Genomic DNA, 13,628 nt, shown 5'->3' with positions numbered 1-13,628 from the left:
TTGTTTCTGGGACTGGAATAGATAACAGCACAAAAAAAGTGGAACAACCCTTTTAAAAACACAAATTGAATTGTATGTTCTCAGCAAAGTTGCTAGCAAAGTCTAAATTTAGCCTTGAACAGCCATCCTCTGCTTTTTTTGTAATTCACACCTGCAGATGACTTTTCATTACGCTGGTGCTTAGTGCTAGAGAGGCAATGGCAAATTCTTTCCCCCTTTGGAGCTGACTGTCACACTTGGGAGGTGCCTGGTTTGTGGTTGAGTGGCAGGAGGCATTGGGAGATCAGTGATCCCAGTGGCCAAGCTCCTCTTGTTTTCCTGGCCTCCAACTACATTCTCCTTTCCCCTGTTGCCTGGTGACTTTCTTTCTTTCTCTTTAGATAGTCAGGCTTGAGCAGCCACCTCGCTATGGGCACCTGGGATGTCAGCAGTATCATCCCATTAGATGCTGTGTGCTACAGCATGAGCAAAGCAGATAAATTGCTTGCTGAATATCGGCTTCCTTTTTTTTTTGATAGCAAGCTTCTAGGGCTCATGGTGACAGAGGAAAATTTAGAAAGTACAACTTAGTTGTATCCGACTTATTGCTTACAGGACAGGTAAAGCTGACCTCTGAAAAGAAAAAGGTTATGTTTTGAGGCTGATGCTCCTTACTGCTGTGGAAAGGGTCAATCTTTGGGTGACTCCAGATGGTTAGTATTTTTTTGGGGGGGGGGGCAATGTTAGGAAATTTAGGTTTGTGCAACTGAAGTGGTTTTAAGCGCAGCAAATTAACTTTTTTTAAAAAAATATGACAACCGTGGACTTTTTGCAGGAAAATGCATTGTAAAGTGCAGGAGGAATGAAGAAAGACGTATATGCATCCCACAAGGAAAAGGAGGATAAATTCAGGATGAGTTCTCATTGTGGACTAACTGCAAACAAGGAGGAATCAATGCTCAGATTAGATATAATCTATTCTCCATGCAAATCTTCTGCAAGCTAATCAGGATGAATGTCCAATAAATAGGTTATCTGGAGGTGCCCCTTTTACTCTTACTCTGTGCTCCGCTTTGGAAGGCTTCAAAACCTTACCCCCCCCCACTCCATTCCTTCTACCCTTTGCAACCTCCAGATCCTTCTTGCAGTGTCATCCAGGAGGGGGCATTCCTATGACTTTGCTAGGCCATGTGCAAGGCATGCAGCCTGCAATAACTGGGACATGCACACCGCCCCTTCTCTTTAGCTGTTTTGGGAAGCCTTGGAGTGATGTTGAGAATAATGGCTACCAAGGGGCTCAGTTCTGGTGAAAAATGTCCATTAAAGAGGATATTATCTGTCTTGGGGCTAAGCCCTCAACTGATTGGGGGGAGTGGGGCAGCAGGCAGCTTCTATTACAGATGTTCTGCTTGCATGACCAGATTGTAGTGTCTGATTTGCAGGCTGTGATGTAGGAAGATTAATTTTAATAATGTGATACAAAAGCATCGTCAACCTATGTGGGGGTTGTAGTTGTGAGTTGTGGGCAGGGAGGCTTGTTTTTTTTTAGGATTACAGGTCCCACCACCCATTGAGTTTAGTCCACTGGAAGGAATTATCTTGAGCTGGATGATCCAGGACTGTAATACTTTTCCTTTGTCTCCTGTCTTGTTTTTCCAGCAGCTGATTGGGTGTGCCTCAGTGTTTGTATTGCATTCAGTCTTGTGAACAGGATCATATCACTGCTTAAGTGTGAATTCCAGAGCAGCCAATGAAATGCCTTTGTGATACTGTGTTGTGTTGGACTCTGCTCTCTGTGTGGTGGGTTAGAGGTCGGGTAACTCCGCATATTATCCCTATCTGGTAGCTGAGGGAGACTGAATTAGCATGAATATCCATTTACCTGAAGTGGCCTTCATTGGGCTGGTTTTGTGTTAAAAGAGCCTGAAAGGGCCACATTTCAGGAAACATACTTGAGTCCAGAAGCACTTCTAGGTTTCGGAATTGACTGCGTGGGTTGAAGTTGAAACAGGAACCCTGTTAGTCACCTGCATTTCCTGCAGTAAGCAGGTCAGCAAAACAGTGTGTGCAAAACAGATGCATTTGGGGACCCCGACCTCGACACCATTTCCATAAGCAGCAACATGTGTGTCTGTGTCAGAGAGAGAGAGGCCCCCCATCATACATATTTGTTACCTAAAACCCTGGACTACATACATCAAACATACATTTGCCACATAATTTGTGAAGCTGCCCATAGCTAACTTTCTACTTCACGTACTCTTTAAAATGCTGTTTTCCAGAGGGTCAGTGGATAGTAGGAAGAATGGATGTCTCTTGCAACTTGCTGGGCAACTTGTTGCTGTTGTGTCACTACATAGGCAGCCTAGTCTGGAGCTTTGGATTTCAGTTGTGTTTATGAATGGCCAGGCCATTCTGTGGGGGCTGGCTCTTGCGTTTGCGGTACTTGTATATGGAATCCCCACGTGAGAAATTCGCTGCTGGCCAAGTGTAAAAGGGGAGCATGTGCCTACATTAATGGAGGCCAGGGCTGAATGAGAGGCTGCTGAGAAATGCAGAGAGAGAAGCAGCTTTGGGAGGAGAGGGAAGTGGCCGCTTTTCCAGATTTGGTGGGAATCAGGTCTGCCTAACAAAGAGTTGCTAATCTCTTGGGATCTGTGTTAACCATCGTAAGCCCATGTATTTTAGAAAGTACAGGAGGAGGATGGAGAACGATGGATTACCTCAAACTTATGTGAGGTATTCCATCTCCTGATAGCATGGCTGGAAAGTAGATTAGCACATTGAGTTATGGTGTAGCTTTTAATCTTGGCAGCTGTCGATGTTTATCTCCAGGGGTCTCTAAACATAGGTGCCAGAGGTGACCAAGGAATTTGATTCTGGCAACTGGTAGCAAAAGCCTCCAGTAATAAGTCGCATGAATAACAAATCTCTCTTTTAAAAAATAAATAAATAAGAAGCCACTATTAATGCAGGAAAGCAGAGTTTGCTTTTTCTTAGGTGGCACTGGGCTAAGATGTAGCATCTCTGCCAGGGGTTGGAGGGAAGGGTTGCCCCACTTGCTGCCCCTGTTGTGCTCCCCCCCCCTGCAAACCTCTGTTCTCCCATCCACGTACTAACCAGGCCTGACCCTGCTTAGCTTCCGAGATCAGATGAGATAAGGCGTGTTCAGGGTAGTATGGCTGTAGACATGCAAACCTCTGGTAATAATGGGTAATGACAAGAATGTAGCCTTGCCTGTTGACTGTTTCCTCTCTTCTTGTTCCACAGAGGCTATGTAGCTGACTACTAATCCAGCTAGGAGTTATGGGTCCAGTTTCACTTGGGGCAAGCAAAGAGAACAATGCATACAATTATTGGGGGGGGGGGGGAATACTTAAATTGCTTTTTGAATAAAGGGAGCTTTTTTCCTCCAGAAGAGCTGTCATAGTTATTTGTGTACACTGTACAGGTATTCTGCTGCCTTGCAAAAAGGGAAAGAGCCTTTCCTCAGGTAATCCATTAATGAGAGCAAGACCAGTAGGTGTCAGGTCAACTGTCTGTTGGCTCTTCAGAAGCTCTTTCAAAGTGCTGCCTTTGCCAGACCCCTGTGGACCAAAAAAGCCACCTGATGCCAGCCAATTGACAAGTGCAAATCCCCCACCTGTCTTATTTGACCCCCTTGCTAGATCCAGTCCCCCACCCCACACTGGGTTTCTCTTATCTGCTTTGATCAAAGGGATGCATGTATTTATCCTTCCCTGTAAGCAGCATCTGTGTTCCCTTGGAGAGGGTGGAACTCTGGCCCTTCCAAACAAACACTATTTGCATTCTCAGTTTCTCTTGTCTTGGATGGAAGACAACTGGGGATTTAATAGGGATGCCTCACCTCCCTCTGGAAGAACTTACTGACCCAGAGAGCAACATCTTTCCCTGCTAGCTGGTCTTAGAGGACAAAAATTCACCCAACTGCAGTTTTCCTTGAGCTGAAACACAACAGTGTCCTCTGGTGGTGACATATATATTCATTTTTGCTCCGTTGCGGAGAGCTGTGAGGGTGGGTGTTTCCTAGGGGTTTGGTGCAGCTGCTGAGCTGCTCTGCTGCTTCTCCACAGAGCATCGTTTCCAAGAATGCCATGCAGTATCGAGGGAGCTCACAGCACGACGCTCAGGAGTTCCTCCTCTGGCTCCTGGACCGAGTTCACGAGGACCTCAACAACATAGTGAAGAACAATGGCAGACCTCTGAAGGTGAGGCGCGTCTTCAGGGCATGCTGGCGGTGGCCCAGGGAGTCCTCAGCTGACACTTTGCACGCCTGTGCATCTACTGCTCCAGAGGAGTCAGATGTTGAAGGAGTTACGGGTCCAGAAATACTTGGATGAGTCCCATCTTGCCACTGAAGTCCCAGGGCTGTGCTAGGTGCATTCTGAGTGGAAAGTATTCTGCAGCTCTTTCCAGATGTGCATAGGTTTCTTACTTGGGGGCAGAATTTCTGCATGTGTGCATGCTCACAGAATTCTGGCTGTGGAGGTGTGCAAACACAAACAAGATAGTTACCACCCTGAGCATTTTGCAGAAGCAGATAGTTTGTTTCCTCCTGTGCTTAGCTCTGCCCTCTGCCCGCCATAGCGTGTGATTCCCCCAGCACATGCCTGAACACCTCCCTTACAAAATGCTTTTTTTCTTCCAGCCACCTTTGGAAGATGAAGTGCTGATTGAAGGACCTGCATTTCCAATCAATAGCACTTTTGTCCAGGAACTCTTTCAGGCCCAATACAGGTATGGCGCTCCTTGCCTGGCTGTCAGCATCAATTTGCTCTGTGTCTGGTTTGCATGGGGCAGAGACACTCGCAGGGCTCCTGGGACAAGGAGGAAGCCTCTTTGTTCTCCACGGAGCATAACCACCTTCTGGGATGAACATCTGTTTCATTCCCTGATTCACCCTGCCTGCCCTGGGGTTTGTGAGTTGGGTGCTTTTCCTTGGGGCTGAGAAACAAGGTCTTGGGGCAGCAGGTGTGGGGCTCAGCTTTCCAGTATGGCCTCTAGGGCCCAGTTCTCAACAGCTGAGGAGGTGAATCTATTCTCAGCTGCCATGTGATTTAATGCTTCTTCAGTGAAAAGTGAATAAATCTCTGCACCCGGAAGAATAGCTTGTCGGAGAGAAGGCATGACTACAAACCTGCCTGACATCTTTCTTTCTTTTTTAATATTGTGTGGAAGAGCATATTCACCTTATGGGAGCCAGATCTTAATCTTGCTCATTGCAAGAGGTGGAGGTGGGGGAATGGAAGGACCAGTGATATCGTCACATTTTGCTTGAATGCTGTGTTTTTTCCAGGCTCTAATTGCAAGGGAATTTGGGAGTTGGGTGGCCTCTGATTATCCCTTCTGCAGAGAGGGGGGCTGCTATACTGTGTCCTAAATGAGGCTTCTGTTCCCTTGTTATCTGGCAGGTCATCCTTGACGTGTCCTCATTGCCAGAAGCAGAGTAATACCTTCGACCCGTTCCTGTGCATCTCTCTGCCAATCCCCCTGCCTCACACACGGTATGTGTCCCTTGCCATGGGAAAAGGAGCGGGGAGGAACAGTGTACCTTGCTCACTTATTGGCGCTTTCCTGCACACCAGGGATGTGGAACCCTTGGTTCAGGTGGCCAAATTATTTCCTGTATAGCTCACAGATTCTTTAATAGTCTTGAGGACCCACAGTTAAATTTGGGGGTGAGGGTGGGGAAGGAACCATCACTGTTTAAATGTGGATTGAGCTCAAGCTATAGCAATCTGCTGCAAATCTGCTGCTTAGTGCTGAGCAAGCAAGGGAGGAGGGTTTCCAGTTCCGCTACCCCGCTGTCCTCGAACCCTTATAAGTATCTGCTGCAGGAGAGGGACTGTGAGCAGCATCAGGGCAGGCGGTATTTCTAGGACCGGGGTGAAACTCTGATTTTTGCCATTGGATGCTGGATGTTGTTTACATAACCTTGTTACATTTATAATAGTGAAAAGTGTTTATCTTTTTTGTATGTAATTAAATTTGCTATTGTGGTGTTTGGCTTTGTTATTATGAAATTGTTGTGCACTCTTTGGTTTTGAAGTGCTTTCCTGTTTTCTTTGTTGTAAGCCACTTTAAGTATCATTTTGCGTGTGTGTGAAAAAGCGGCATATGAATGAATGAATGAGCTAAAGTTCTTGCAGCCTGTGGAGAGTGAGCTGCAGCTGGGCCCAGAATGTCCATGTGTGCATTAGTCCTGTTCCACCCCACCTACCTTGCTGAACCTCAGCAGATTTGCCTCCTCGTCCAACTCCCAAATGTCTGCCCTCCAAAAAGATGTGCCTTTGTTGTCCTCTCTGCAGGCCGTTGTACATCACAGTGGTGTACCGAGGGAAGTGCTCCCACTGCATGCGCATCGGGGTGGCTGTGCCTCTGTCTGGAACAGTGGCGCGACTGAGAGAAGCTGTGTCCAGGGAAACCAAAATCCCCACCAAACAGGTGAATGTTGATCCTGCCAGACATCAGGGTTGAGGACATTGGGGCTGATTCTTGCAACTGTACCACACTCACTGTTCAGCACCCAGTGACCTAAAAATGTACCAAATACCTCTTCCTGTGCAGTGTTTATGATGTGTGGCTGAGGGTGGTGGTGTCTCAGTGATCCCTTTTATTTCTGCATGATTGTAGAAACCCTCAAAGTGATTGGTTCCAGTTTTCCACTCCTGAGTGGAAGGATTTTGGGAAGCTGGGAAAAGCTTCTCCCTGAGCCCTAGCTAGACGGGTCTCTGGGACCTTGTATTATTTTGATCTATCCAGGGGGTGTATGCAGCATTTAGGAGTCTTGCTATTTGGCCTCGGCAATGCTGCAACACAGGTACTTATTACATTCTGGCCTCCTGCAGATCGTGTTCACTGAGATGTACTATGATGGGTTCCACCGCTCCTTCTCTGACATGGATGACCTCGACACAGTGCAGGAAAGCGACTGCATCTTTGCTTTTGAGACCCCAGAGATCTACCGGCCTGAGGGGATCCTAAGCCAGAGAGGTACATTGGGCTGTTGGGCCATCTGTCTAGCATGTGCCTAATTCCTGCAAGAGTTTTCCTTTTGCCTCCCAACCTTTCCGGAGATGTTTAACATGACTGCTCTTGGAAGGGAAGAAAAAGCCTTGTTAAGTTGTGCTTAACTCCCCCGTGTTACTTCTGTACTTTTTCTGTTCCACATAGGCTGAGAAAAGGCCACCCAAGAGCACGAAACATTTACCGGTGACCTCCATGTTATCTGGACTTGGCCATCAGATGGCTTCACCATATGTGCCCCTGTATCCCTCTCTGTGGCGTGTTGACCATTAAGTCTCTTCTTCACTCTCTTTCAGGAATCCACGTGAACAGCAATCTGAATCACTTGAAATATGGCCTTGACCATCCTCGGGCAGCTCCGTATACCCAAGGGAGGCTGGAGAACTCCAATACCAGGGTGGCGGCGGCAGCGGCGGCGGTAGCAAGCGATAAGCTGGTGGTGTTGGTTTGCAACCGGGCTTGTACTGGACAGCAGGGGAAGAGGTAACCGTTGCCTCGCAGGCAAGAGGCCCCCTCTAGTTCTGGTTTTGAGAGGTGTGCAGTGAACTCTGCAATTGTTTTATTTTGGCTTTTGCTTATTTAACCTGGCTTTTTAAATACTCTTTTCTACAGTATCAATTTCTAAACAGTACCATAATAATTAAAAAGTTGAATCTCTTTTGTTTTTGATGTTGTAATTCACTTTGGGCTATCAGATTAAAGTCATCTCTGTCAGATCAACAGCTGAATTATGAGTCTGTCTAGAAACATTTTCCTTGTTCCCATGGCGAGCCAAGAAGGGTAAAGGGTGTCACTTGCACCCTGCTGGTGGTCTGATTGTGCTCCAACATAGACTTTTTAGACCACATTACAGTGATCTCTCATCAATTGTATTGAAGTCTTGTTTCTTTCTGGGCTCAGTTCGAGGTGCCTCCCTGTAAACCCCTAAATTGTTTGGTGTTGTTTTTTTTTTTTGTGTGTGTGTGTGTGTGTGTGTGTGTAAAGTTTACTTATCTATTTATTTCATTTTATAATGTATATAAAACAAAGAGAACAATCAGATGAGAATTAAAAGATGAAAAACAAAACTGCACATGGGTTAAAACATAGGTAGGCAAACTAAGGCCCGGGGGCTGGATTCGGCCCAATCGCCTTCTAAATCCAGCCCGCGGACGGTCTGGGAATCAGTGTGTTTTTACATGAGTAGAATGTGTGCTTTTATTTAAAGTGCATCTCTGGGTTATTTGTGGGGCATAGGAATTAGTTCACCCCCCCAAATATAGTCTGGCCCCCCACAAGGTGTGAGGGACAGTGGACCAGCCCTCTGCTGAAAAAATTTGCTGACCCCTGGGTTAAAATAACAAAAACCAAATAAAGACTACCAGTATTATCAGATTATCAAGTGCAGTTCTAGATTTGCCAGGTTTGTGACGAGAGCTGTCTTGAAAATGATGGTTCCACTGTATATGTTATAAAGGAATGTCAAAACATTTAAAAAGGCCTTGTTAAAATCTCAAATTATGTGTAATTTTTTCCATTATAGCTATATTCCAAAATGAATGGTACCAAGTGTCCAGTGTAAGATTCTGGACTGTTTTCCATTGAGTTGCAATTATTTATCTATATTGAAATCATCAAAATACTCCGTAAAATTAATCTGAGGCAACAGACAAGAGTTTCTTCAGTAATATTTATCATTTCCATCCAAATTAAATTCCAAAAATCTTTCGCAAGCTGACATTCCCACCATAAATGATAATACATAGCCCAGTTTATTGCAACCTCTTCAACAATTAGGCAATATAGAAGAAAACGTTTTGACATTTACAGAGGAGTGGAATACTATCTGTGTAATAATTTTAAGGAGTTTTCCCAAAGAAAACTAGAAACAGATTTTTAAGGGTAGTGATTCCAAATTTTATTCCAGTTCTTGGGAAGAATGTGTGTGCCAATATCTAGTTTCCATATTTTTAAAAGAGGTTCCATAGATACATAAGTTATATTAAGCAATACAGAGTACAATTTAGAAACTAATCCATTTCCCCCTCTACCCATTGTGTTTAATAAATTTCCAAATTCTGTTAAGGGCTTTGGAGCTTATGTTTTTACATGTACTTCTATAATAAAGCTATAAATTAGATTAAAATAAAGCCAGTTTGTGTTAAGGTTTGACAAAGTTAATTTTATTTGGTTAATAGATATGTTGTTTACAAGAATAGTATACCAATAATGTGTGTAAACTCAAGCCCTAAACTGTTTTAAGACCGAGATAGTGGAAAGTGGAAAAATTAAAATAAGGGAAGATTTGCTGAGTAATCGATAAGAATTTGGAATACAGAAAAGGGAGGCATGAGGAAGTCGGGGAAGTAAGGTACAAGAAATTAGGATATGAAATGGTACATGTTTTTTGTTTTGTTTTTGTCTTTGTATGTTTATGTATGTTATGTTTATATGAAAAAATTCTCGAATAAAAATATTAAAAAAAAAAAAAAGGAATTCATCTTTTGAGACCCCGTTTTGTATCCCACCATCAAAGGAGGCTTAATTGGTGGGAACAAAAGACGGAGCCTTTTCTGTGTCTCCTCGGAGTAGGCCTAATGTTGGCTGTAACCCCAGTATTTCCCCCCTCAGTGTGATGACAGCCCTTCAGGGATTTGAAGAGAGCTTCAGAAACCTGGATGAGCCTTTTCTCTGGGCTAAATATACATAGTTCCTTTGGCCATATGTTTACAAATAAATATAAAGGCAATAGCCTCCCTCCCAACTGAAATTAGACAAGCAGCCTCTTTGCTGAACAAATATTTTCTTATTCCAGCAGGCTTATTAAGGTTTCCATTTGGCTTCATACAATTCTTCGATGAACTTCTATTGCTTTATTCTCTGCTGTTTATTTTTTATGTGCTCTGCGTAGAAATGCTAACGATTAAGCGGCATAGAAATGCCTTAAGTAAATAAGATTTAAAATGGTGGGAGTGAGAAAGAGCTGCTGGTCCCTTCATGGCCTTGCTCTTATCTGCAGATTTGGCCAGCCCTTTGTGCTCCATCTGGAGAAGACGATTCCTTGGGACCTACTGCAGAAGGAGATCCTGGAGAAGATGCAGTATTACCTGCGGCCCTCAGCCTGTGTCCAGGTAAGGCTGCCTGGAACTGGGCCCTCTTTATACCTTGCTTTGCCTTTCAGCATGTGTATGTGCATTTGAGAGCTGCTGCTGTAAAAAGCCCGTCTAATTGTGGTGCTAAGTAAATAGCAGTATTGCTGCTTACATTGCTGGTTGCTCAATCAACTCATTGTCAAGAGTGCAGCTGGTTGTGCCTTGTGAAGTTCCTGCTCCTCTTGCTTTCCATCTGCTGGAGAGCGAAGAGAGGAAGAGAAAAGTCCCCGCTCAGGGTGGATGAGCTAGGCTGATGATATGTGTCTTCTGGCCCATGTTGCACTGGAGGAGCATGTGCCAAAGGGCAGGTGGGCACACCTGTTGGGGACAAGTGCATGCCAGCTGTGTGCCCAACTAGGAGTCTCTTTCCCCACCTGTCCTCTCCTCACCACCTCCCCCTTGCAACTGCTCTTCTTATCTCCCCTGCCATGTAGGTTTGTCCGTTCAGCTTGCGAGTGGTCAGCGCTGTGGGCATAACTTACCTGTTACCTCAGGAAGAGCGGCCTCTGTGCCACCTAATGGTGGAGCGGTGAGTGTGGTTTCCTTGTTTGTGGAGGATGCGGGGCCTCAGGGCATGGGGATTTGCTTATTTTACTCTGGTGGGGAAGGGGACGGCATCTCACCTGCCGAGAGCCGCTTCAGTCTAGCAGGCACCAATGGAGCTTCTGGGCTCTCCTGTGGGCCTCGCTTCTCCTAGAAGCTGGCTGCTCTCAAGCTGTTTCTGCCTGGATTGCTGCTTGTCCTGGAGAGGAATCGTAGAATTGTAGGGTTGGAAGGGTCATCTAGTCCAAGGGTCATCTATTCCAAGGGATATTTTGCCCAATGTGGGGCTCGAACCCACAACCCCGTGATTCATAGTCTCATGCTCTACCACGAAGGAGCAGAATAAACTGGAGGGAAGCTTTCCTGTGATGTCATCTCTTGAACTGTTCCTATGGAGTGGCTATTGCCTCTTTAGTAGGCTGGTAAAGGTGGCACCCTTTGGTCTGAAGGAGAAGCCCCTTAACTCAGCTGGTTCCTGTTGTGGGGGATCTTGATGGGTTTGGCAGGTTTTTTATGGGGGTGAGAGTGAGAGAAGAAGAAAGGTGCTAGTGACTAGCATACGTATTGCTGCTTTTTGAAAGACTTTGAGTGATTGCGGTGTGTTTTCTGCAGGGCCCTGAAGTCATGTGGGCAAGGTGGAACTCCTCACGTGAAGCTGGTTGTGGAGTGGGACAAGGAGACAAAAGACTAGTAAGCATCATGTTCCATTTGGGACTTTGGGGTGGGCTCCTGGCAGGCTGTGGTTTGAAACTCCCTTTCCCACATGACTGCTGCTCTAGGGACTTCCTGCTGCTCTAGGCTTGCCTAAGTAGGTTCTCGTGTGTGTGCTTAGTTGCTTCCCAGAACAGGGCTGGGCATTCCTCAGAGCTTGTGGGATGAACTTTTACCATAACCCTGAGATTCTCCAACATGAGCCGAGTGCAGAAGGCATCTTCTGCAAAAGATAGAACTCTGAGGCGAGGAATTTTTTATTGTTTGTATGTTTTTACAACATAGTGGAACTGAACAGAACTCACAGTCTCTCTACATGCAAATCCACTCATGGTTCCTCCAAGCTACGTCATGTATATAGTATTAATTGGGGTAAGGAGTCATTTTGCTGCTGCTATTGTTAAACAGTGGAGTCAGAAACCTTTTCTGATCTAATTGCCTGGGGATTTCACAGTAGATTCTGATCTATCTTCTGCACACTCAGTAGATTAATTTACAACCTGCCAGTCACCTGCCCAAGAGTGCTTCCCAAGAAGGTTGGCAGGCAGCCTCACCCCACTTGTGTGTTTTGCTAGTCGGCCTGCAAGCACAGGAATTGTTAAATGCTGCATTTCCTTGTTGCAGTTTGTTCGTCAACACAGAGGATGAATATATCCCGGATGCTGAGAGTGTCCGCCAGCAGAGGGAGCTCCACCACCAGCCTCAGTCATGCACCTTATCACAGTGTTTCCAACTCTACACCAAAGAGGAACAGGTGAGAGATTCAATGCTGTAAGTAGCAGCACAGGAAGCAGTCTTATACCGAGTTGGACCCATTCAGCTCGGCATTGTCTATGCTGGTTAGCAGCAGCTATCCAGGGTTTCAGGCAGGGGTCTCTCCCAGCCTTCTTTGGAGATGCTATTACTGGAGATTGAAGCTGGGTGCTCTACTGTTATGGCTCTTCCCCAAATATCCCTTCCTGGATATGGCCAGGAGGTCCCTCGTTGCGTCATGCGTCGGAGAGACCCTTGTAGTTCTGTGTGCCTTCAAAGGCTGCCTCTTCCATGTGTGATTGGTCTGCTTTGGCTTTCTGTCTCCTAAAAGTGTAGCAGGCACATGTTGGGCTGGGAGCTGGTCATGGCACAGCTGCTTTGCCTGCTGTTGTTCATTGTATAAAACATACAGTTGTCTCATAGGAATACTTGTGATAACAACTAGAATGGAGTATATTGAGGCGATAACTAAACATGTTGCTGTGGGGTCTTATGATGCAGGGCAAGAAGCATTTCTTGTGTTTATCTTCTTCCTTTATAAAGAGTGGATGTTCATGGCATATGCCAGGGGTGTGTGTGTGCGCGCGCGCATGTGTGTGTGCGCGTGTGTGTGCGCGCGCGTATCTGTCTAATAGCACCCTCCTCTCTTTGCTGCTAGCTGGCCCCGGACGATGCATGGCGTTGCCCCCACTGTAAGCAGCTGCAGCAAGGAAGCATCACGCTGAGCCTTTGGACTTTGCCTGACGTCCTCATCATTCACCTGAAGCGCTTTCGACAGGTGAAAGGAGGCTTGCTTGCTGGGCTGGAGGGAACTCAGGAGCCAGGGCTCTGCTTGGATTGTTGCAGTGCCCCAGTGATTCCTTAGTCACGTGGGCTGTTTTCATGCAGGGGCATTGTGGCTTCCTCCACTGTGAGGAGAGCCCTGTCTGATCAACTAAGAGGGCCAGCCTTGCAGGTGCTGAACTCCTCCTCTTTGGCATGGTTTCATTCTTGCCTTTGCCCAAGCAGCCTCTGGGGCTGGAGGGGAGTTGTGTGTGCTCTTCAATGAGGTGCTGATGTGGCGCCTCCAGCACCACACTTCTCTGTGTTGGTTGCAACCTGCATTTCCCCTTTAAACAGGAAGGAGACAGAAGGATGAAGCTTCAGAACATGGTCAGGTTCCCTCTGATTGGCCTGGACATGACGCCGCATGTGGTCAAGCGAAGCCAGAGCAGCTGGAGCCTGCCGTCTCACTGGTCCCCCTGGAGGCGCCCCTACGGCCTGGGGAGAGACCCAGAAGACTTTGTCTACGACTTGTATGCTGTGTGCAATCACCATGGCACCATGCAGGGCGGGCACTACACAGGTGACTGGGCTGCGCTGCCGGTTTGTGTTCTGCTCACTGCCATGCTGCTCCTGCCTTGCACCCTCCATGACTTGCGCTGCTGACAAGGATGTTAACAAGTGGGCAGATGGCCAATGGCT

At 46.4% G+C, this 13,628-nt stretch overlaps 1 protein-coding gene across 1 annotated transcript in view; it reads left to right on the top strand.

Moving 5' to 3' along the window:
- Nucleotides 1–13,628, top strand: part of USP31 (ubiquitin specific peptidase 31) — a 44,235-nt gene that overhangs the window by 21,688 nt on the left and 8,919 nt on the right. Inside the window, exons 2-13 of the mRNA XM_083585986.1 lie at nucleotides 4,074–4,208; nucleotides 4,649–4,737; nucleotides 5,412–5,504; nucleotides 6,309–6,444; nucleotides 6,849–6,993; nucleotides 7,323–7,509; nucleotides 10,025–10,136; nucleotides 10,592–10,686; nucleotides 11,313–11,390; nucleotides 12,036–12,165; nucleotides 12,823–12,942; nucleotides 13,284–13,509. Coding sequence (XP_083442112.1) covers nucleotides 4,074–4,208; nucleotides 4,649–4,737; nucleotides 5,412–5,504; nucleotides 6,309–6,444; nucleotides 6,849–6,993; nucleotides 7,323–7,509; nucleotides 10,025–10,136; nucleotides 10,592–10,686; nucleotides 11,313–11,390; nucleotides 12,036–12,165; nucleotides 12,823–12,942; nucleotides 13,284–13,509 — 1,546 coding nt within the window. The remainder of the gene's footprint in view (nucleotides 1–4,073; nucleotides 4,209–4,648; nucleotides 4,738–5,411; nucleotides 5,505–6,308; nucleotides 6,445–6,848; nucleotides 6,994–7,322; nucleotides 7,510–10,024; nucleotides 10,137–10,591; nucleotides 10,687–11,312; nucleotides 11,391–12,035; nucleotides 12,166–12,822; nucleotides 12,943–13,283; nucleotides 13,510–13,628) is intronic.

The sequence above is a fragment of the Podarcis filfolensis genome (assembly GCF_964270895.1).
Source record: "Podarcis filfolensis genome assembly, chromosome: 14".
In the NCBI taxonomy this organism is placed as follows: Eukaryota; Metazoa; Chordata; class Lepidosauria; order Squamata; family Lacertidae; genus Podarcis; species Podarcis filfolensis.
The sequence above is the reverse complement of the archived record's forward strand: the minus strand, read 5'-3'. Positions and strand labels throughout refer to the sequence as shown.